This window comes from Diabrotica undecimpunctata, chromosome 4 (genome assembly GCF_040954645.1).
Source record: "Diabrotica undecimpunctata isolate CICGRU chromosome 4, icDiaUnde3, whole genome shotgun sequence".
In the NCBI taxonomy this organism is placed as follows: Eukaryota; Metazoa; Arthropoda; class Insecta; order Coleoptera; family Chrysomelidae; genus Diabrotica; species Diabrotica undecimpunctata.
The window spans coordinates 147,748,688-147,772,820 of NC_092806.1; the positions used below are offsets into that span (position 1 = coordinate 147,748,688).

Sequence of the window (24,133 nt, forward strand, 5' to 3'; positions counted from 1 at the left end):
AAGAATTTCAGTAAAATTTTTTGACTTAATCACTATATTACGCAGTTATACGGTAAACAATTTTACTCGTATAATATTTGATTTCTTTGCATCGCTTTTACCTTCACGATATGTTAAATCGACTTGGTAAACAGAATAACAAAGCACTGGACCATATTATTGTACAACAATTTCATAAATGTAATAGGGGGATATATATTTAAGATATATAAACAAAAATATGATCATAGTTTGTATCAGTTTTGTGTCAACAAATATTGGAATATACAAAATGAATTCAGTGAGTATATATCTACATAAATTTACAATTTTGTAATTTTTGATAAAATTATTTTATAAACACTACTAGGAATTTAAAACAAAAGAGGTAATAATAAATACAAAGCTTTTACTCTAATACCATAATAATAAGATCTAAAAATTAAGAAAATTATATTTTTTTTATGTCGTTTAATTTTTTGTGATTTAGCTTTTTATTAATGTCATTAAATATACGTGACTAATGGTAGGGGAGAGTGGGCCACGCTGAAAAATGTTTCATATTTGTGATGATATAAGACGATTTACCGAGTCTTCTTCCGATTCAAGCAGCTCATTCTTCTTCTTAAAGTGCCTATCCGTTCCGGATGTGGGCGATCATCACGGCTATCTTTACTTTGTTTATTGCAGCGCGGAACAGTTCAGTGGTAGTCGTGTTATACCACTTTCGTAAATTTTGAAGCCAGCAAATGCGTCTTCTTCCGGGTCCTCTCTTACCATTTACCTTCCCTTGGAGAATCAGCTGGAGAAGGCCGTAACGTTCTTGATTTCTCATTACATGTCCTAGATATTCCAACTTTTTAGTTTTGACGGTCATGAGAATTTCACATTCTTTCCCCATTCTACGCAGGACCTCCACATTAGTAACTCTGTCAACCCAGGATATACGTAAGATGCGCCTATAACACCACATTTCGAAAGCTTCGAGCCGATTCATAGATGAAACAGTCAGTGTCCACGCTTCCATTCCGTAGAGCAGAACTGTGAATATGTAGCAGTTCAATAGACGGCATTTTGTTTTTAATGATATGTCTCGACTGTTGAAAATAGTTCTCATTCTAACGAATGCTGCTTTTGCTTTTATTATTCGCTGGTTAATTTCTGTTGAGTGGTCCCATTGGCTATTTAAATTGGTGCCTAGATATGTATATTGCTCGACTCTTTCGATATTCTGTTGGTTGATTGTAAGTTGAGCGTATAGTATTGGTTTTTTACTAATTGTTATAAATTTGGTTTTCTTTATGTTAAGAGCTAGTCCGTATCTGTTGCTGACTTCTGTTATGCGATTTGTTAATATCTGTAAGTCATTCAGATTATTGGCAAAAACTATAGTGTCATCTGCATATCTAATGTTATACAACCATTCACCGTTTATTAGTATTCCTTTCGCACAACTGTCTAAAGCTTCCTTAAATACCCATTCAGAATAAATATTGAACAACAATGGAGACAAAATACTCCACGTTCTATTGCAATTTTATCAGTTAACTGGTCTTCTATTTTGATTTTGGCCGTTTGATTGTAGTAAATGTTTCTGATAATTCTAAGATCTTTGTTGTCAATTCCAATTTCTTGCATTAGAGTCATTAATTTGTCATGTTTTACTCTGTCAAATGCCTTCTGGTAATTTATAAAGCATACGTATAAGTCACAATTCATATCCCTGCATCTCTGAAATAGCACCTGTTCAGCAAAAAGGGCCTCCCGTGTTCCCAGAGCATCACGAATTCCGAATTGTGTTCTTGTTAGTTGTTCCTCACATTTTGTATATATTCTTTTGTGAATGACCTTTAGAAATGTTTTAAGTAAATGGCTCACAAGGCTTATAATTCTATAGTCTTCGCACTTTCTTGCATTGGGTTTTTTTGGAAGATTTATAAAAGTTGACACTAACCATTTTTGGGGAATTATGCCTGTATCATATATATTGTTAAATATATTTGTCAACCATTTTATGCCATCATAGTCCATAAGTTTTAAGAATTCTGAGTGAAAATTATCAGGGCCTACTGCTTTACTGCTTTCGCTGCAGCTCTGCAGCTCATTCGCTGCTTGTAATTTTATTGATTTGTTTTATTTCCCTGGACGCAAGAATCTCTAATAACTTTTTTACAGTTCTTGTCGGTGTTTTATCTAAATTGAAAATGTGTGTGTCTTCAGAAAATCAATTAAAATGCTTCAAAACTTCCTCTAAATTTCGGAAAAATGCATCCACATTATAACGATTCGCTGATGTAGCCCTGGATAAGCTGCAACCTTCCCGTTGGGGAATACTGAGTTCGGGATGTCTCTTTCTGAAACCATGAAGCCAGTCATGTTCAGCAGACTTTATTTCTTTTCATTTCTGAGGTATATACATTTTGTTATACAGACAGAGTTTGTAAGCCAGTTGCCTCACGTCCGTTGAAGACATTTTGCTGCATTGTATTACGTAATTCTTAAGCAATATTTCTTGTTTATAATTTATTAACCTTCAAGTATAGTAGTTGGGTTTATGTAATAATACCTCATTGCGAGCTTCTTCAGCTTTCTTTACATATCACGCTAATGTTTGATGTTTAATGCTATTTCTCTTAGCTGCTATTCTGAGGCTAAATTTATATTTAATACTACATTTACAGCACTTTTCATAGCCTCTGTGCTAAACAATCCTTTGTTAGATTTTCTTTTTAGACCGCGCGACATCTCTAATAAAAAATCATAATTGCAGAGTAAGTTACAACATTGTGGGCCATTTTAAGACACGTCCCATGATGGACTAAAACATTTGTCTCAAGGAGGCGCACGATACATTATAAATAACAGTCATTAATATCGTAAACCATCGTGCAAAAATAAAACAGACTATCACAACAGAAGATAAAAGAAGGTCTCCTTGGTCAGCTAAAACAATAATATTTTAAAAATATCACATCTGGAATATTTTATAACTCCTTAAAGTATTTAGTACCTATTAAAACCTAAATCTTTCGTAAACATGTGTATAAAACTCTCAAGATGTGTCTCAACAGTAGCGCAGAGAAGAATGGAGCGATCAATGATAGGGGCCACTCTGCGAGACAGGATTAGAACCGAAGATCTACGAGCTAAGACCAAAGTCATAGATGTCATTGAAAGAAGCTGTAACTTAAAATGGAAAAGGACTGGACAACACGTTGCCAGAATGAAGGACGGAAGATGGACTCGCAAACTAGTTGAATGGAGACCAAGAGCCGATAAACGTAGTAGAGGAAGACCACCAACACGATGTCAAGACGACTTACGAAAGAGAACAAAAAATTGGATATAGCAAGCACAAGATAGAACATTTTGGAGACAAACAGGGGAGGCCTATGTCCAGCAGTGGATTGAGAGAGGCTGATAATGATGATGTGTCTCAAGGTGGCCCACTCTCCCCCACAGTGTTTTTGGAGAATGCAAAAATTTTTATGTACATTTTATTGTAATCTCATACATGTTTTTTTATTTGTAGGTTGTAATTCTCTCTTTGTTCGTATTTGGCGTTGTTCTCGCAGGTCATGGACATGTAAGTATATTAATTTGTAGTTGAACTAAATTATAAAATAAGTAAAATATCAAAATAATATCGATGTGTAGTTATTAAAAAAAAAAAAACTTTAAAAGCCTTCGAAGCTTAAAGAAGAAACAGTAAAATTTTAATGATTATTTAAGAAACTACAAAAATGTTTCCAAAACTTTCAACAATTAACGCTTTATTGTAGTGGGATTAAGCCACAATTAACTGAAATGAAAATTACATTTTATAATTGTTTTGACGTGTCGATTTCCACTGCGGAAATCGGTTTTAAAAAAGATTATTTTAAATAAGGGAGTTGATATTATAACCTTTGGCGCTTTTATTTGCCAAATTGACAGGTGACTGATTTGGTCTCGATCTTGTAAGCAAATAGCTTTCTTCTTCTTGATGTGCCCATCCGTTACGAATGTTGGCGATCATCATGGCAATCTTTATCTTATCTGCAGCAGCGCGGAAAAGCTGCACAGATTCTAAGGTTCTTTAACGAAAATCTTCTTCTTTTTCCTGGACCTTATTTTCCATATATTTTTCCTTGCAGGATGGCTTGAAGGAGAGCATATCTGGATTCATTTCGCATAATATGTCCGAAGAATTGTAACTTTCGAGATTTGATGGTGGTCAGTACCTCTCTGTTCTTATTCATTCTTCGGAGGACCTCCCCATTTGTGACTCGCTCAGTCCACGGGATCTTAAGTATTCTCCGATATAGCCACATCTCAAATGCCTCCAGTTTTCTGCACGTTTAAGGTCCACGATTCAACACCATTAGAAAGGACAAAAAAACGTAGCATCGCAGCATTCTCGCTTTTGTATCAAGAGAGAGGTTGTGACTCTTGAAGAAGGCCACCATTAGATTGAAGGTGGATCTAGCTTTTCTGATGCGTGCTCTAATCTCCTGGTTGTTGGTCCATTCTTCATTTATTATGGTGCCGAGGTAGTTGTAGTGCGTCACTCTTTCTACAAGGGATTGGTTGACGTAGAGTTGACCTTCTGTTATCCTTAAATAGCTATGCTTTTAGGAAAAAATTCTCATGCCGCGTGTTTTGTGTAATTATGTATGTATTGTATTATATGTTAATGTATTGTGTGTTTATGAATTATGTATAATATTAGATGATGTGTATCTGATTTTCTATTAATCCAATAATATTGGCATATTCTTGTCGCTGACTTCTTCTTTTAGTATTGGCAACCAGAGCCTGCTATATTCTGCTGATCAGTTTACTACAAATTTTTCTTCAATACTATTAATAACTATTTATGCATCTTTCCATTGTACTATGTGTTTATTGTATAAGAAATGCTTGCTTATCTGTGTTTTGTCGAAATCTCTGTTTTTTATGTATGTTTCATGTTCTTTTATCCGGCACTGAGTGATCTTGCGGTTTCTCCAACGTAAAAATAATTGCATTCACAGATTACTTTATGATGCAGTTTTTTGATCTTTCTTGTTTGTTGTAAGATTTTGTTTTGGACAAAATAGATCTCAGTATATTGGTTAAGCGCCTTACATATAGTATTGTTATAATTTTCATATCCCTTCTTGTCAGCGCTTCTGGATTGCTTATTGTGTTTTGTTGTTCCCTTTCTTTAATCTTGTGAAATTCAGTGTTTGTTAAAACCTTGGTTAACAGATATTTTTCTTGAAATGCATTTCTCTTAGAGCAAGTATTTTGGGCTCTATCATATAATGATTTGATAATTCCCTTTTTAATGTTTATTTTGCGATTTTAGTGTTAATTTAAATATCTGTTGGTGTGGGTTGGTTTTCTGTACTCTTTGGTTGCATATCTTGTATCATCTGTTGTAATTAACACATTCAGAAGAGGAAGTCAGTGGTTGTTCTCTTTCTTTATGATGAATTTGATTGAATCTTCTTTAATGACAGACATTTGATCCAATGTACTTAATGATTTTGATCCTTAAGACCACATGGAGATCATCTTCAAGTCTCCTCCATACTGTGAATTTTTGAGTCATCTGTTTGTTCAAAAAATCAATATATATTTGAAAATAAGTGTTATATATGCAAATTATTAGGAGTTCCATTATAGCTGATACATTCAGTTTGGTCTTTGTTGTCGATGAATCATCCTTCTTTAGATTGACTCTTTTATTTTTAAAGTTTTTCCAAAGGCACATTAGTGAAAAGGCTGGTGAGATTAGGAAAAAAAATTCAAGTGGCTAAAACATATAGTTTATTATATACATATGTCGAATATACATCTTAATTTAATTATTTACATTAACTTTATTTACAAATTTCTAAAAATTCCGCTTCGAAACTTTCTATAATTGTAGCAATATAAGAAATATCTAGATTTTAAGACCAAATAAAAAAGTTTACATTTAAATAAATATCTGTACAAAAATTTATTTTCCAGGATAACGCTCACTACAAATTTGAGTACGGTGTCCACGATCCTCACACTCACGACCACAAATCACAACACGAACACAGACACGGCCATGACGTAACTGGAGGATACACATTGAAAGAAGCCGATGGAACTCACAGAGTTGTCAAATATAAATCTTCTCCTCACAATGGATTCGAAGCTGTAGTTGAGAGAATAGGACATGCTCAACATCCTGCTCACTACGGACATGGACACGGCCATGGACATGGTTATGGTGGACACGGTGGAGCTACCAGCTACGTTGGGGTTACACACTGGGCAAACCAAGGAAGCGAAGGTGGTCATGGTCATGGATATTAAAAGTTAAATGTGGATTTTATGATTTTTTATTATTTTTGATACTATTTTCACGCCAAATATACTGTTGTTTTATTATGTGATTTTTTCATTACTACACTTTTGTTGTTGATTAAAGTTTACAGAAACCCACAACAACAAATAATAAATAACTACCCAAATCACAATGTTAACATAAAAAAAAATTAAATCATTACATGATAGAGCCGAAAACATTTGCTTTAAAGAAAAGAACAAAAAACCGGCCAACAAAGATTTTACCAAAAAAATGACTACCCATTGTCGTTTATAAACAAGGAATTTTGCAAAATAGGAAAAAAAAACAACAAAACGCCACAAGTAATCTTCTGAATAACGATATGTTTTTAAATTGGTTCTTGTCAAAGAGTTTCAATCATGGGAAAATGTTGGCTGCATACATTTTGTATATTGTGGTACTTTTATGTTGAATTAAGTGGCTTTCTATTTTTTGGAACTTACCACTATCTTTTCTTTTTTTTTTTTTAATGTAGATGTTTCTCTTATAACGCCATCTACAGTTGATTTTAGCACTTTTGTTAAAAACAATAATTTCTGTAATGACCGCGAATGTAGTAAGTTCATAGCACAGTCCTTTATACACATTTTTCACTATACACTTTGCTTGCGTTTCACATAGTCGCCCTGTAAATCTTCTAATTCATAAAAATCTTTGCTCCTTTAACCTCAAGCTCGGAATTATTGTTCTCCCAAGGACGCCACATTTTAAAAGTATCTGCTTACGTAATGTATGCAGATACTTTTAAAATGTGGAGTAACACACGCTACATTTGCACATTTTGACCAAATTCTCTTTGCATTATACCAAGTTGGTAAAGTAACTCTTTATCGAACGAATCTGATATTACGAGCGAAGCGAGCGAGGCGAGTAACAGACGAGTTCTATAAAGAGTGTTTACTCGCGTGCTGCATACAAAATTTTATTGCCAACCATAAAAAACATAACAAATAGATTTAAAACGTACCAAAAAAATAATTTTAGACAAATTAATAATTTCATATGAAAGTGGTGACAGATGACTTTTGTATGATGGCCACTTTCGATTTTTAATCGATAGTTATGGATAGGTACTGAATAATTACTAAATGAGTAAATTAAATTTAAGTTTAGATTTTTTGACATATATAAATTTACTTAAAAAATACTAGTTTTTTGCACATATGAATGTATTATAAATACAAATTACAGAATTTCACTTTTTGATATGAATTTAACTAATAATATTGTTTTTTTTGTACAATATATTTAATAATTGGGATAAGATAACATTTAAGTTCATTCAAATAATTAATCGATGACTGACATCGACCACTGACATTCAGTATCAATCAATTTGATTATTATTTGCGGCACATAAAGTTTTTGTTCTTTTAGTAGGTACTTTCTACAGTAAATGATATTTTATTGCCGCAAATAAGTACATTAATAAATGACTTTAATGACGGTTGACAATAAATTACATTTTACATTTGTTTCTGACATTTCAGTTTCCAATCCTAAAATTGTGTATATAAAAAATATATATTTTTTTTAGCTATATATAAATATAGCTTCGATCGTGTAGGAAAATAGACATATTTTGAGTTGAAACTCTGAAGGCGATGTACCTTCGGATTGATATCAAATTCTGATGTTTTGTAATTATGTAGTTAATTGTAGATGGTGTGTCTCTGACCTATTAATCCATTAATGTGAGCATTATGTTACTCCAGCACTTGCTGCGCCCCTGATAAAATCTTCGCGGCGTTGAAGAAGCTCTGGGCCTGTTATGACGCCAAGAGAATTTCACTAAGTTCTGGAAGTGTTTAGATAAAACAAGTGGACTGTATGTATAAAAATAACTAGAGTGTAGGATTAGCTTAATAAATATATTTGTACGCTTAAAGATAAACGTATAAATTCATCGTGTTAGTGTTAGAAAACTTAAATAAATAAAAAAAACATAACGTTGGTGTCAGAAGTGGAATATTAAAAATAAATTTTGTGAAAAATGGGTACACGACTTAGTACTTTAAAAGTGACCGATTTACGACGATAACTGAAAGATAGAGAATTAAATTCTGTCGGAGAAATGATGAATATCATGCATATAAACAAAAACCTACATGTGCAGTGTCAACGTATTGTTTTGAACATAAAGGAGTGCTTAAAAAAAAATGAAAAAATGCTGACAGAACTATTATAAATATAATAAGTCAAAATAGAATAACTTACAAAACTAACACTATCGACAATTTATCGTTACACGTTATAAATCACTGTTTAAAACAACAACGAACGAATCAAATATTTATAAAAATAAGAATGTTCTTTAAAATATTGTATATAATATCTACAAGGAAGACAAGGTACCTACACAACGTATGGTCTAGAATGCATTTAGAGAGTATCCTGATTATGACTTCCAACGTTTAGCGTTAGTGCGGAATATTTTGACAGACTGTGGGTTTAGATATAAGAAAATATGTAATAAAATGGCAATAATGGAATCGCGTGCTATAGTTAAACATACCTAGGAATATTTACATAAAATCAAGGAGTATCGACAGTCCAACAGATTAATAATATATCTAGACGAGACTTGATTTGATACACATGACGTCGATATTTATCTTCTTCTTCTGGTTCCTATCCGTTTCGGATGTTGGAAATCACATTGGCAATCATGACCTTGCTCGCTGCGGCTCAAAACAGCTCCGTTAAGGTTTTCTTAAACCATGTTCTTAAATTCCGCAGCCATGATATTCTTCTTCTACCGGGTCCTCGCTTACCTTTGACTTTACCTTGCAATATAGACTACAGCAGGGAGTAACAGTGCTGATTTCTCATAACGTGTCCCAGATATTGCAATTTTATGCGTTTGATCGTAAACACAATCTCTGGTTCCTTCTTAATTTTTTCTAGAACTTCCTTGTTCGTGATCCTTGCTGTCCATGATATTCTCAGCATTCTTCTATAAAGTATATTTATAGTTGGGTAGATATCTCTCAGAGCTGCAGTTTAAACATACATGTTCAAGAAAGAAACGTTTTTTGCACGCAGGTAGTGAACAGGGAATTGTACGAAATGCATTGTTACTGTCTGCCAAAACATTAAAGAATCATCTGCCGATTTTCATGACTTGACCGTTCATTTATTTGGTTTGGAACAACTTCTACCTATTCCGTCCTATTCTGTAATTGTCATGGACAATGCTTCTTATTATTCACGACTCATTAACAAAAACACCCGACAGTAGTACTAAGATGATATTGTAACTTTTTTGAGAGATAAGAACATACACCTTCCTAAAAGAGTCTCTGTAGAGGAAGATTTATTAAATATGGTAAAGATACACAATTTTAACAAAGAATACGTACTTGAAAAACTATAAAAATCACATAAAGACGCACAATAAGTCACCGACATTGAGCGCAGTGCTACTAGACAACATACGCCAAGCAGTCAGTGAGTTCAATAGTAAGATTTGAAATAATTGTATTTCCCAAAGGAAATGAATACCCCATAATGGATCCTACAACCTCCTCAATTATTATTCAGCCCAATTTGGACACTGAATCTAGTTCTGATGATTATAATTCTGATTAAAAGTATATGAGTAAAACTTATATTCATAGTCTGGTTATATGCTCAGTTCACTAAATGATTTCGAAACACAAGTTTGCCAACTATAACAAAAATGGGTTCCAGTTACATGCGATAATCTTAACAATTTTTTTTTAATTGCTCAACAAAATGTGTAAAATTTTATAGATGATTAAGTTTTTTTTATTTACATAAAGTACCTCAATAACTATGGCCATTGGTACAGGAACAATAATATTAAACATGTAATAAATAATGAAAATCAATAATGATTATATCACTTTCACTAGATAAGTTCTTGTGGAGGAGAGCGGTATTTAGAAACTCTATAGTTTTTGTGATCTGTGTAGGGTTGTTAAGCATTTCCTTAAGAGTAGGTTTCAAGTGCAGTGCTTTATACAGTTTGGTGCATTGTTTGCAGTCAGTAAGGATATGTTATTGCAATGGCAAGCTAGACGAGTTCCAGAGGACATCAAGAAACCATGGGTAAGTTTGGTGTGATTGATTCGAAGTCTTCCAATAATGGATGCTTCTCTTCTAGTTAGGAAGTCCAAGGAGAGATGACCAATAAACAGTTGGATTTCCTGAAGAGTTGTTGTGCTCTTTTGTCATAAGTTTTGCCAAATATCCTCTACTGATTTTTTGAAAACGAGTTTGAGATCATTAGCTAGTTGAATTGGGATGACTCCAGTACTATGGTTGGTAGCTTCTTTGTCAAAATGATCTGCTGTTTTATTACCAGTAATTCCAGTATGAGAAGGCAGCCATATGGGAGAAACTGTTAAATCGTGAGCAGAGATATTTTGGTATATGTCATTAACGTTTTGAACCAATGGGTGGTCAGTGAAAATTGTATTGACTGAATTGATAAATAAAAGGAAATCTGAACAAATGGCAATATGTCTGTTTTAATGTGAGATACATTTAAAAGCCAACAGAATACTATATAGTTCAACGCAGCATGTGAAGGGTAACCGAGATGATCTTAAAAGTTCATGTTTAGTGGTTACTGCACATCCAACACCAGTAATAGTTTTAGAAGCATCGGTAAAATTAAATTAATTGTATGGTTTACTTGTATTTAGACATTGGAAAAAATATTATTTAATTCTTAAACAATGAAACGTTGGGGCAAACAAACAAACTCTTTCGTTTTCATACAATTTCATTCAATTTTAGTGTCTTATTATTTATTGACACATACTGCCTAAAACTAAATTATATTTGTCGCTAAATATGGCATGTTGACAGCTTTTTTATACACTTATGTACTTTAAGACCATTTTACGTACATTAAAATTGTCCTTATTCTGTTTCTCATTAATTTATACTTGAACATAAAGATCCATGATGCGCCCATGTCTCGTAATATGATATACTCTTTTAATTTTTACCTGCAACCAGTTTTTTTTTTTGGGTGTTTCAACTGATTTTATAAATACTATACAACTGCTGAGGAACTGCTGCCTGGAAGAAAATAGTTTTGATCCAGAAACGTATGAATTGCGAGTACGCTGCTCTAATTTCGTCGATTATACCCTTTATTATTATTATTAATTATTGATGGATATTATATACTCACCTGGTCTTTTCACCAAACGGATCAAATGTAATGTATTTTATAAGTAAAATGATTAAGAACAAAAGTCATATAATATAATAATTTATTTGAAATAAAAATTGGTATAAAAAATACAATATAAAACACTTTTTCAGTTTTTAATATCCGTGCCCATGACCACCTTCGCTTCCTTGGTTGGCCCAGTGAGTAACTCCAACATAACTGGTAGCTCCACCGTGCCCATGGCCACCATGACCATGACCATGACCATGGCCGTAGTGAGCGGGATGTTGGGCATGACCTACTCTTTCAACGACAGCTTCGAATCCATTGTGAGGAGAAGATTTATATTTGACAACTCTGTGAGTTCCATCGGCTTCTTTTAATGTGTATCCTCCAGTTACGTCATGGCCGTGTCTGTGTTCGTGTTGTGATTTGTGGTCGTGAGTGTGAGGATCGTGGACACCGTACTCAAATTTGTAGTGGGCGTTATCCTATTAACATCAAAAGTTATCATAGTCACCAGTTACATTCATTATTATTATAGATTTTAATTAAATAATCATATTTTGTTGCAAGGTGAGATTCTTTCTACTAATAGTAAATTATGAAAACATACTTACATGTCCATGTCCTGCAAGAACCATTCCAATAACAAAGAGAGCAAAAACAATAATCTAAAAAGAGAAGAAAGCTTAGAACTTTTTGTACTATTTGAACATTTAAGGAAACAGAAAAAAATAATACATAAGTATTATGTATTATTTTGTATTAATGTATGTATGTATTAATACTTTTAGTATTTGTATATTAACTATTCTCGTTTTAGAAATAAACCAAAATTTTAATTAAAAATATTTTATATCTGAAACAAATACAAAATATTTTTAGTTAAAATTTACGTTTACCATAGTAAAATTTTTTAATATTTCTTTGGAACATTTACTAAATTTTAAAAGTTAAAATAACTTACTGAATTCATTGCTGTTGTATTCTTAGCGTAGTTAATACTGATAGCATTTCCATACGCTCCCCGATTTATATAGTTTAAAATGTTGTCCTTCTATTTGGTATGTCATAAAAGTGTCGACATTTATAGACATGTGCATTGGTCTGTTGAACGCTTTACCAAATTTAGCGATTACACACTGGAGCTATTTGGTTTTGAATATGTGTTGAAATGATATCTTATAATTTAGAATATTTTTTAATTAGTAATAGATATAATAGATTTGTAGTACTTTAAAAAACAATATTTCTAATAACTTTTGTGTTATGTAGCTGAAGATTAGATATTAGAAAAAACATTTAATTGTAAAAAGCCAATTCCAAGCTTGGAAAACATTAAAACAGTTTAGGAAAAATGAGAAAAATGAAGACAACATTTCTCTCATAAAGTTAAATGAATGGGAAGAATATTATACGAAACTGCTGAAAGAGGATAGAGCAGAGTACAGATGGATAAAGATAAGGGAATTAATAGACAACAGAAACGAAAGACAGGAAATCCCTATAATAACATTATCTGAATTGACGGAAACCTTAAAAGAGGTTGAAAACGGAAAAGCCGCAGGGCCTGGAGACATTCCCATAGAGCTGGTTAAATATGGGCAGACTGCACTTTTAGAATTAATAGTAGACCTTTTCAATAAATGTATGTGTGGAGACCAGGAAATTCCTAAAGATTGGAATAAATCTTATATAAGCTCCATATATAAGAGAGGGAATAAAAGAGACTGTTCCAATTATAGACGTATTAGTGTGACGAGCTCTGTGGGCCGGTTGTACGGCAGAATATTAAAGAAGAGGGTTGAAAGACAGATACAAGATATTGAAGAACAAAGCGGCTTTCGTACCGGGAGATCCTGCCTTGATAATATATTTATCCTACGACAAATAATTGAAAAGCGTGTCGAAAGAAGTAGAGAGACCCATTTGGTATTTATAGACCTTGAGAAAGCATATGATAGTGTCCCGTTAAAGCAAATGTTTGAGGTCCTCAAAAGGTCCGGATTGGATTCGACGTATATCCGAGCGATATATAAATTGTACGAAAATGCAGTTAGTTGTGTAAAAATTGGAACCAGAACCTCAAATGAATTTAAAGTCACTAAAGGCCTAAAGCAAGGATGCTGTTTGTCACCGACACTCTTTAAAATATACGTCCAAGAAGCATTGAGGAATTGGAGAAATAAATGTAGATTTATGGGCATCGAAGTGGGACAAGAAACTCTGTATACATTGTTGTTTGCAGATGATCAGGTGGTGGTTGCAACCGATGAGGAAGATATAAATTATATGAATCGAAAATTATTTGAGGAATATGCCAAATGGGGGCTTACTGTAAACATAAGCAAAACAGAATATTTAAAAATTGGAGGAAATACCACAGATCTGAGGCTTGAAAACGCAGTCATAAAAGGCTGCAACCAGTATAAATATCTAGGAAGCATCATATCAGCAGATGGCAGAGTTAAGATAGATGTACAAAACCGAATAACCCAAGGAAAAAAATGCATCCGAATACTCAATTCATTACTGTGGTCTAATAAAATAAAGATGCATACCAAACTGCGCGTATACAGAGCAATTGTAGAACCAATTACCACATATGGTGCCGAATGTTGGACGATGACAAAGAATGAACGAGATAAAGTAGACGTTGTGGAAATGGATTATCTTAGAAGGTCATGTCGAGTATCGAGAATGGAAAGAATCAGGAATGAGGAAATATGAAACCGTACAGGAATTAGAGATACTCGTTCAGATAGAATACAAGGAAGGCAATTACAATGGTATGGTCACGTCATGAGAATGGAGGAGGAGCGGTGGCCAAAGAAAGCCTTAATGTATGTTCCGCCAGAAAGAAGGAAAAGGGGAAGACCATCAAATTCCTGAAGAAGAGAAATTACAAAAACAATGCAATCTAGAGGCTTAGAAGAGGGAGATTGGAGAGATAGGAAAAGATGGAGGCTGAAATGCGGGAAGCGGCAATCGCCGTAGGACCCCCGTTATATGATGATGATTTAATTGTCGTGGGGCACTTCTTTTGGAATGTCAATTTATTGCTCTACAATGTAATTGTTTCGGGGTCCAATGCAGCTAAGTTCCATGCATTTTTGCTTGTTAAAACAAATAATTATTACAAAAGTTTTAACAAACTTGTACTAGGACTAATTACAACAAATACCAGTGAATATAATACACTAAATATAAAAATATAAATATAATTTTTGCTTCCTAGACCTGACAAAGGCTCTCCATCGCATACAAGCCAAATATGTCTTACATCTATTATAGATATGTATGATAGTAACATAAATGTTAACTAAAAAAATGGGGCTACTTAGGCGATCTCAAAAACCCCATACCTAATGGGTCTTACTTCATCAATAACAAAGATATTGCGTTTTTTATCTATTTTGCCAGCTTCTTCTTATGTAAGTTATTTTAACACTCCAGTTTCTATATTGACAGGGTTTATTTACAACACAATTCAGTCTATCACTAATTTTAAACCTAAGTTTTCGGTTACAAATTCTTTAGATCTAATATAATGTTTAAACAACATCAAAATAGAAGAGAGTTTTTATTTAGTTTCTTTTGTTTCCAATTTGTTTAGTTATGTACCAAGAGATGAAACTTTACCTTTAGTACACAACTTTTTAAACAATTACCACATATCAGTAAAAGACAAAGATGCCATCTTAACTATGCTTAAATTTTGTCTGGATCATTACTTGTTTTAATTTAATTAAAAATATGTATAAACAACGAACGTGTTTAGCGCTGGGTTCTCTATTATCATCTTTTTTAGCTGATATTTTCTTAGACAACTTAGAACAGAAAAATGTTAACAACAACAAAATGGTTTTTTGGTCAAGATATATTGACGATTGTATAGCTTGCATACAGGAAACCCAAGATGATGCCCTACAGATTCTGGATGATCTTAATAACGACCATTCTAACATCTCTTTTACACTGGAACCAGAATCTGACAATAAGTTAAACTTCTTGGATATGACTATATCTTGTAAAAAAGATTTTCTAGAGTACAATATTTACAGAAAACCCACTCAAACAGATCTTGTTATACATGAAACCTCTAATCATCCAACTTAACACAAAATGGCTGCTTTCAACCGTTACATTTATCTTCTTCTTCATGAGCCATCTCCTCTAAGATGGTTGGCAACCATCATGGCAATTCGCACTTTCGATACCGCTGCTCTAAAGAGGTCCGCAGAAGTGCAGTTAAACCAAGCTCTTAAATTGTTTAACTAGGAGATGCGTCTTCTTCCGCGACTCCTTCTACCCTGTATTCTTCCTTGTATTATTAATTGCAGCAAGTTATAACGCTCGCTCCTCATGACATGTCCCAGATATTGCAGTTTGCTAACTTTAATTCTATGTAAAACCTCTTTATCTTTTCCCATTCTTCTCAATTTACATTTATAGGTTTCTCAAATTTCCACTTTTTAACGAGAACTTCAATTTAGAACTTAATACTCTTAAGCAAATTGCTTTCAATAGTGGTGATGATCTTAACATCATCCATAATCTTCTAAATAGAGCAAAACTTAAAATTGCAGAAAAGCTTGTTTATTCATCACAACGCTTGCTTCAACCCAATGCCACAAATAAGATCAGGTATTTCTCCTTTACTTTTTCTCCTATATCAGTAACATTTCCAAAAAAATATCAAAACTTTTTACTTATACAATTGAAGACATCAAAATATCTTTCAAGTCACACAACACATTGTAGAAGTTACTTTAAAAATAACGGAATTTTAACGCTTCCCTCTTTATATATCTTAGAAACCGTTTGCTTAATTCGTAAACACCTACATACATGTTTTTCCAGCAAGACCTAATCATGACTACTCCACCAGAAACTCAACCTTTGATCTATATTTACCGATCCCGTCCTCTGAGTTAGAAAAAAAAATCTATCTTATATTCGGCAAAAAATTATGAAACCATCTCCCTTTAGAATTTAAATCTGCAACATTTTTTCTTAAGTTCCGTAAAATGACAAAAGCCTATCTATCTGAAAGACCATATTATTCAGTAGATGAGACTCTTAACGAATAACTAAGAAATTGCAGTACCTTCATGTACAAGTAACTAAAGTATTTTTATATATTATTATGATCTGCTTTTTCTTACTTGTATATTAACTTTTTATTTATTTAAATACTTTAATTAATTATTTAATTGACTATCTAAGTGTCGCAAAATCATACATAAAAAATAATCTCAGGGTGCCATTTTATTATACAAAAAAAAAATAAATCAGCTTAGGTTATACTTATCTTTTCTCGTGGCTTCCAATATCTCTTACTTGTTCATTATTGGGATAAATTAGGAAAAGGAATTAAATAGAAATAACATAAACAAACAAATACAAATATCTTTTATTATCAAAAGAAATAATATGAAAATATGAAATAATATAAAAAAAAAAATTACACCGGATGATACAATGGATATTTCAGAAAGCCATAAATGGAGAACAGCTCCCAAAGGAATGGACGGCGGCATATATGACATCTATATTTAAGAAAGGAGATAGAAAACGATGCGAAAACTACAGAGGAATAAGCGTAATATCATCAATAGGAAGATTATATGGGAAGATACTGCGAGAAAAGATAGAGCAAGCGATAAAAGGAAAAATCGGGGAGGATCAGGCAGGCTTCACGGCAGGAAGATCATGCATAGACCACATATACACACTGGAACAACTGTTGGAAAAGAAAAAAGCAAAAAATAGAGATATACACTTGGCATTTGTGGATCTGAGAAAGGCGTATGACTCTGTACCAAGGTCAGAACTATGGGAGGCAATGTACAAATTAGAAATACAGACGGAACTCATAGAAGCTACAAAAGCTCTGTATAAAGAAAATAAAGTGTCCATTAAAATGGGAACAAGAATCATAGGAGACTTCACCACAATAAAAGGGCTCCTGCAGGGTTGTTCCACATCTCCAACCCTATTCAAAATATACTTAGAGAAAGCCTTGACTACATGGAAAAGAAAATGCGAAGGCATGGGAGTACCGGTACAGAACGAATACCTATATACGTTAAGTTTTGCAGACGATCAAGTAGTGATTGCACAAGACCAAGACGACCTCAGCTACATGATGAAGAAACTACAAGAAGAATATACCAAGGCTGGCCTAGATATTAACCTCGCGAAAACAGAGTACCTATCTACAAGTGAAGAAGACATAGAAGATCTACAGATTGATGACAACGTAACAATCAAAGGAAAGGATAAATTCAAATACCTGGGGTTTATAATCACGAAAAAGGCAACAACAGAGGAAGAAATTACACAAAGATTAGGACAAACAAGAACAGCAATCCGACAACTTAACTCAGTATGGTGGGATAGACACCTAAATATGAAGACAAAAACGCAGATTTATAAAACATTAGTGCGAAGTATTATGACATATGGGGCCGAAAATTGGATCATAAACAAGAAAAACAGCAGTAAGATAATAGCAACAGAGATGGAATGCCTGCGAAGATGCTGCAGAGTAACAAGAATGGATAGGAGAAGTAATGACGAAATAAAGCAAAGAACATCAATAGAAACAGACATACTAACATAGAACAAAAAAGACTAAAGTGGTATGGACATGTAAGAAGAGCTAGCGACAGCAGATGGATAAAAAGAATAACCGAATGGAGCCCCATAGGAAGGAGGAAAAGAGGACGACCCCGAAAATCCTGGAGGAACGAAGTAGACGACGCCATGAGTAAGAGAGGACTAAACGATGGAGTATGGAACAACAGAGAGAGATGGAAACGGTTGAGCGAGGGAAGGCAGTGAATACTGTAGAATCCCTAAATATATATAAATAATATGAAACTTTATCAAATAAATCCATGGGCTTAACTGTCCCAATGAAAATTGTACCACATAAAATAATTTTAATTTACCAAATATTTATCGGTTTGTTTTTTATAACATTGATAAAACAATCCAAACAAGAAATTTGGATATTCGTAAATAATTACACTTCCTACGAAAATTTTGAAATATTGGAATCGTTGTTCATATGTTTTTGTACTCAAAAAAATATAAAATTCTGAATATTATCAAAAGAAACTTTTTAAATTTATTAAGCAATATTAATAATTATCCTTTGATGTAAAAAAAACTTTTGGTATTTTAAAATAGCGATAATTTTTTATCTTCTGATGGTATAGAGTCTTTTATTTGAAACATACAAAAAATTCTGTCATAAAAAATTATTGTCTGACCTTTTAATTCACACACGACGATGTCTCCTTTCGACCAAAACAGCTCCTTCTTGTTGATTATGTTAGGCTCCCAATCAAAGCCTTCTCCGTTCTAAGTATCAAACTATCAGCATACCAGGAACTCTTTCTCCAAAACACGAGCAGGCCTCTTTTACTAGTTCTCGTTCAACAAACTCCAAAATTCTCTGTTCTCTTTCATATACTAACAATCTCCTGAGACCCAAGTATTTTTTTTTTACTTTGTGTCGCAAATATTTTTAATAGCTATAGTTTTTTGACTTACTTACTTGGACTTTATTGAATTAAGGAGGTATTCGACTTCTCAACTTTGACCTATCTCTCGTTCCACCTTCCAGCCACCCACTTCTAACTATTAACAACACTGGTACTTGCTTCTTAACTGACTACAGAAAACTTCACTTGCTGCTTTCGGATGACCTTCACATCACAATAATCTTTTCTACTCCAAACTTTCAAAATATTCACCCTATTTCATTCCCATTCCAAACTCGCTAACCAATCAGAAAATTCCTATATCCCGCTTCTTATTTTACATCAGAAAAACCCAAGCATCGCTTCTAAACAACTTTCTTTGAAAATAATAACGGTTTTATCGTATAATTTCTAAATACAATAACTGCCTGGTGGCTTTGGTCTTTCTAGCGAAACAAAACCAAAGGCTTTTAAAATATAATATCTACTAATAATCTTACTATAATAATCTTACTAATATTTTTCAGTCCTTCAGGGTAAAACTCATTATAGATAAACCCACTGCTTAAAACTAACTTATAATAAATATTTACAAATCGATTGGGCGTTGTAAATTTATGTGCCCGCGTTCTATAACAAAATAAAACTTTTATTCTATTTTTGATTGATAAAATGAAACAACAATATATTTGGGTATCACATGCAGCAACTTAACTATTAGTTTGTAAGGTTTTACTATGCAATTTGTAATTTATTTAAATTTTGCAATGGTTTGTTTATTTTATTATCTTTTATTTTGTGATATTTACGATTTATGTAATTTCAGTAAATTTTATATTGTTATTGTTATTTTTTAAATTTTTTGGAAGCTTTGTGCATCAAATTGTGCAATTTTTAGTGACAATAAAGCGTATTTCTATTCTATTAATTCTATTCTATTCTCTTCTATTCTATTCTACTCTATACAGCCGCATAGTTAGTGATTTTTTTATCCGAAAACTTTCCTAATAGATTTCTGTTCCCCATATCTGGCCTTAATGATCACGTAATTTTAATGCTAACGATTATTATGTTTTATATATTTAAATCTGAAGTTTATAACAATAAAATACATAACAGGGAAGACCTTCTTGAATGGATTCACAACGCTATTCAAGAAATGAAAATTAACACAGATGAGATTAGGAAGTCAGTCAGACTATATATTACAAAAAGAGCAAGACTTTGACTGTAATGGTGGTCATTTTGAAAAATTACTTTAGTTTTGATAATAGTTATTTTTCTGAGAATTCTCGTTGCTTTTTTTTTAATTTTTAAGATAATTCGTTGAATAAAAACATGTATTTTTGAGGACTCTATTAGTTATTAGTTAGGTAAAAAATATGGCCTCAAAATCAACATTTTGAAAACGAAATATATGGTCATTAGCAGAAACCCTCTAGAAAACCCGATAATATGCATAGGTGACGATCGCATAAAACGCGTGAAAACTTTTAAATACCTTGGCACCACAATCAATGACCAATCGGATCCACAACAAGAGATAAAATCCCGAATACAAATGGCAAGACAAGCTTGTGTGAAATTCAGACCGCTCCTATGTAATCAAAACCTAAATTTCGAAATACGCTACAGAATGGTCAAGTGCTACATATGGTCCATCTTGCTTTATGGCATGGAAACTTGGACTTTGAAAAAAACATCTATCAACAAACTTGAAGCATTTGAAATGTGGTCATTGAGAAGAATGATGCGCATACCTTGGGTGGATAGAGTTCGAAACGATGACGTCCTTAAGAGAGCCGGCGTGGAAAGAGAACTCTTTGAATTAATTAAAAAACGCAAGATTGGTTACCTTGGGCACATATTGAGAGGAGCAAAATATGAAATACCACAGTTAATCCTACAAGGGAAGATCGAAGGTAGGAGAGGAGCCGTCCGCAAACAATTATCCTGGTTAAGGGATATTAAAGAATGGACAGGAATACACAATACAGGCGAGCTGTGTCACGCCGCCAAGAACAGAATTCTAGTAATGAGATAGTCGCCTACGCACTTTGGTGTATAGCATGTTAAAAAGAAGATTAGTTATTTAATAATTAAAGATGGACATTTGTTATGAATTATTTGTCACACAAAATAAAAACAAAAACAACACTGCGATGTTAATATTTCACCAATTTAGATTAAATAATGGTATTAATTAAAATTAAGTCGCATAAATTTTTTTTCTACTTCGAGCTCTCGCAACACTAAATTTCAGAATTCAAATTTTTACCAGAAAAACACTTTGCCGAAAATTTAAAGTATACCACTAAATTTAGTTTTTTATCATCTTTTTTTGTGCAGAATGAATTTTTAAGAAATCTATTGCACGGGGTGTTGTTTTTGGGTAGAAATATTTCTCTACGCAAATATAAAAAAAAATATGCAGTGTGGTTAAAGAGTGACGAACCAAATATAAAATACAAAATATATAAAACACTCAGTATCTTTATTATTGGTGATGAAAGACCTATTAAGTATGGGATTTTTGAGATCGTCTAAGTGCCCTCTTTTTACAGTTAACGTATGTTACTTTTCCAAAGAAACATCCTGTATAAAAGAGATATAATCTATCAACTTCTGTTACGTTGGCGATCAGCATGGCTATCCTATCTTTGCTTGTAGATATTCCAAATAGTGCAGTTGTAGATGTATTAAACTACTTTCTCAGGTTTTGAAGCCAAGATTTCTTCTCCCTGGTCCTCTCTGTACAAATACATTGCCCTGAAAAATTGATTGCAACAAACCGTATCTTTGTTCATGTCTCATAACATGAATTAAGATATTCTAATTCGCACTCTTTGATTGTGAATAATCTAGCAGTCCTCGTCCATTATATGCAGGACCTTAACATTAGTCACACGATCCACGCACGAAATTCTTAAGATGTGTCTTAAGATTCAGAAAGTGTGAAAGTCCCTATTAGGTATAATAACGTAAAAATACATAGCATCTGATGATCTAGATTTTAGGACCAAGTGGTAAATCGTCTCTTCTAAAACAGGCTTTATCTTTGCAAAGGCTGATTTCCCTATGTGTTGTTTTATTTCAGTAGAGTAATCCCATTATCAAAAATAGAAAAATTAAAATAAAATTTAATTATAAAATATTATTACAGCAAACATTTAAAATATATTGCCATTGCAATGTATAATCGGTAAATTTGGTAAAATGTTCAGCAGACCACAACACGCGTCTACAAAATGTCACAACTTTTAAATCAGACTAAATAGACGGACTATATATAAACCGAGCCATGCAAAGAAATAGTATCAGTAGCAGCAGAGTTAAAAATACAACGAACATGAATTCAGTAAGTTGTAAAAATAAATGGATCAGTATTTTTTTGTTAATACAAAAGACATAAAAATATTATCATATTTTAAAAAGTCCTTTCTTTCTCTTTTAGGTTATTTGTTTGACTCTTTTTGTTATCGGCGTAGTCCTTGCAGGCCATGGACATGTAAGTTTTTATTAGCTTATTTTTTATAGCAGTTTATTTTATAAACTAACCAAATACAATACCGTTTTTTTTAATGATAAAAACCAAAATTGTTTTACATACTATCTTTAAAAATAAATAAAATCTAATGAGAAAGTCGTTATACTATTAAATATTAAAACCATTTTTTAATAAGTAATTGTCACAAACAACTTTTATTTAAAGCTTTTATATTTTGTAACATTGTCTATTATTTTTAAAAATATTTCTATATTATTGTTTAAAAATGAGTGCTCTGTGATACAGTTAATTTACATCAATTCATTACTAATTTATATACCATAATAAATACAAATATTTTTTTATTTAGATACAAATATCATTTCTCCGAGTTCTAACTTTTACTAATTTGATTTTGTATTTCGATTTCATCAGGATAACGCTCATTACAAATTTGAGTATGGAGTTCATGACCCTCACACCCATGACCACAAATCCCAGCACGAACACAGGCACGGTCATGACGTCACTGGAGGATACACATTGAAAGAAGCCGATGGAACTCACAGAGTTGTCAAATATAAATCTTCTCCTCACAATGGGTTCGAAGCTGTCGTTGAAAGAGTAGGTCATGCCCAACATCCCGCTCACTACGGCCATGGTCATGGTCATGGTGGTCATGGTCATGGTGGACATGGTGGTGCTACTAGTTATGTTGGAGTTACGCACTGGGCCAACCAAGGAAGTGAAGGTGGACACGGACATGGACATTAAAATGAGAATACTTGGTTTAGATTTTTTTTTTATTTTTATACCAATTGTTATACCAAATAAATTATTATAAATTACATGATTTTTATTATGAATATTGGTATTATATTGGTAAACTAAAAATAAAAAAACTATTAATAGCATACAGCTATTTTATACAAGGGACAACGTCCTTCTATTGTTGGATATGGGGGATCATTATAAACAGCTTGCCGATCCATCGTCGGATGTAAGCCTCCCTTAGATGTGTCTATTCATTTCGGTTGTTTTTCGCATCCATTCGTGACCTGCAATTCGCTTGATGTCATCAGTCCATCTGGTCTCAAACCTGCCCCTAATTCTTTTGTTTTTTCGTGGTCGCCATTCAATAATTCGCTTTGTCCAACGGTTGTCTTCCATTCTTCCTATGTGACTTTATGTAACTTTTGTTTGTTTTCTTATTTCTTCATTGGACTTGCGATCGCTGAGCTTAATGTTGAGCATTCTCCGTTTTATAGCTGTCTGAGTTACTTGAAGTTTGTGAACTATGTTGTTGTTAAAAACCCATGTCCAGACATATAACCTCAGTTATATCTAGAGATTTGTTTGTTAGATATGTAGTTTTTGCTAGATTTATTTTAAGTCCTATTCCTTTTGATTTTGTATTTGGGTCTAACAGACCCAAATTTCCTGCAATTATTCCCTGTCTTTTGCTATTAACGCAACATCATCTCAGGTGATTCAGGTTTTTGCCATCTATCACTACTCCTTTATTTCTCCATTCTAAAGTTTAGAACATATCTTCTAGAGCTAAAGTAAATAGCTTGGGTGAGGTAGAATCTCCTTGTCTAATCCATCTCTGTAGTTTGTTTTTGCATTTGTTTCTGGTTTGCTTCTGTTTTTACTTGCGATGT

The 24,133-nt window shown here is 32.9% G+C and overlaps 2 protein-coding genes across 2 annotated transcripts; one reads left to right on the forward strand and one right to left on the reverse strand.

Moving 5' to 3' along the window:
* Positions 1–243: 243 nt before the first annotated feature.
* Positions 244–23,300, forward strand: LOC140438997 (uncharacterized). Its single transcript, XM_072528631.1, has 6 exons — positions 244–280; positions 3,512–3,565; positions 5,962–6,283; positions 22,282–22,340; positions 22,437–22,490; positions 22,905–23,300. The coding sequence occupies exons 1-6, from the start codon at positions 272–274 to the stop codon at positions 23,241–23,243; spliced, it is 837 nt and encodes a 278-aa protein (XP_072384732.1). The 5' UTR covers positions 244–271; the 3' UTR covers positions 23,244–23,300.
* Positions 11,583–12,489, reverse strand: LOC140440166 (cuticle protein 7-like). Its single transcript, XM_072530481.1, has 3 exons — positions 12,454–12,489; positions 12,104–12,157; positions 11,583–11,974 (listed from the first exon to the last, which is right to left on the reverse strand). Exons 1-3 carry the CDS (start codon positions 12,460–12,462, stop codon positions 11,639–11,641), a joined length of 399 nt encoding a protein of 132 aa, XP_072386582.1. The 5' UTR covers positions 12,463–12,489; the 3' UTR covers positions 11,583–11,638.
* Positions 23,301–24,133: the final 833 nt, after the last annotated feature.

Bases quoted from the DNA above. Each gene is read 5' to 3' on its own strand.
- LOC140440166 (XM_072530481.1), bottom strand. The intron at 11,975-12,103 runs GTAAGTATGTTT...TGATGTTAATAG, and splicing joins TTCTTGCAGGACATGGACAT to GATAACGCCCACTACAAATT.
- LOC140438997 (XM_072528631.1), top strand. The intron at 3,566-5,961 runs GTAAGTATATTA...TTTATTTTCCAG, and splicing joins TTCTCGCAGGTCATGGACAT to GATAACGCTCACTACAAATT. The intron at 6,284-22,281 runs GTCATGGATATT...ATATAAACCGAG, and splicing joins AGGAAGCGAAGGTGGTCATG to CCATGCAAAGAAATAGTATC.